General features: G+C 34.7%; 1 protein-coding gene across 1 annotated transcript; it reads right to left on the bottom strand.

Annotated features, from left to right (window-relative positions):
* Positions 1-64: 64 nt before the first annotated feature.
* LOC107735813 (transmembrane 9 superfamily member 4-like) lies at positions 65-657 on the bottom strand. The gene is made up of 2 exons (XM_016547389.1): positions 471-657; positions 65-248 (listed from the first exon to the last, which is right to left on the bottom strand). Exons 1-2 carry the CDS (start codon positions 627-629, stop codon positions 84-86), a joined length of 324 nt encoding a protein of 107 aa, XP_016402875.1. The 5' UTR covers positions 630-657; the 3' UTR covers positions 65-83.
* Between the last annotated feature and the right edge of the window lie 335 nt (positions 658-992).

Here is a 992-nt window from a genome sequence, read left to right as displayed (position 1 = left end):
GTATATATATATATATATATATATATATATTTATATTTAAAATTGACATTTTCTGTCGTCACCCCATCTATCACCATGTTTCACTATTTTAATTTTACATTTCCTTGCATTGCTGGTGACTTACCTTCTAATTTTACACTCTTTGGCATCACCTCGAAACGTACAACTCTGTAATTGTGTTCGACATCCTCCTCCACCCTTTCTTTGTGAAAGTACAGGATGAATGACAGATGGTTGTGCAAATAGAACTACAAGGGCAGAGCAAGACAGCATGTGTCAATCAATCATGCAAAATTAGAAGTGAGAACCAAAATGATATCACCAGAAATAATGCATATTTCCATGATAGGTCAATAGGTGCAATTTTCTGTAATGGAAATCAATGTCCATGAATAAATAATTGCTCACTGTCTACATCTATAGACTGGCATAAAATTCTGCTAATGGAAAAAGATGCTCTTCAGGACTACCTTGTTGTTTTCGGTGAAGCCGAGTCTGTAGCCATGCTCAAACTGGATATCCTTCTGTGTGTCCTTCTTCTGTTCCTCTTCCATTCCTTCCTCTTTGTTTGGGTAAAGCTCCAGCCGCGTGGCCACAGGGAGGTTATCTGCAATACTGTTCATATGCATAACATATTAATCAAAAACTACTGACAACAATGAACTATGCAGATATTGTGGATTTGCATCTCTAGGTGGAGATGTGCATGAATTAGGATATTCAGCATAAAATAATATGTACTGATCAAAAGATTGGGGTTAGAAAGATTTGTGTTTTTGAAAAGTCTATTATGTTCACCAAGACTGCTTTTATTTGATCAAAAATACAGTAAAAACTAATATTGAAAAATATTACAATGTAAAATAACTGTTTTCTATGATAATATTATTGAGATGTATTTTTTTCCTGATGGAGAAGCCATCACTCCAGTCTTCAGTGTTACATGCTCCTTTAGAAATCATTCTAATATGCTGATTTGCTGCTCAAGAAAC

Source organism: Sinocyclocheilus rhinocerous, unplaced genomic scaffold (assembly GCF_001515625.1).
Source record: "Sinocyclocheilus rhinocerous isolate Xijiao unplaced genomic scaffold, SAMN03320098_v1.1 C36305557, whole genome shotgun sequence".
In the NCBI taxonomy this organism is placed as follows: domain Eukaryota; kingdom Metazoa; phylum Chordata; class Actinopteri; order Cypriniformes; family Cyprinidae; genus Sinocyclocheilus; species Sinocyclocheilus rhinocerous.
Note: the sequence above shows the minus strand (reverse complement) of the source record. Positions and strands in the feature narration are given on the sequence as shown.

Coding starts and splice junctions, on each gene's coding strand:
- LOC107735813 (XM_016547389.1), bottom strand. CDS start 629: ATGCATATGAACAGTATTGCAGATAACCTCCCTGTGGCCACGCGGCTG. Junction 249..470: donor GCTTCACCGAAAACAACAAG/GTAGTCCTGAAG, acceptor CTGCCCTTGTAG/TTCTATTTGCACAACCATCT.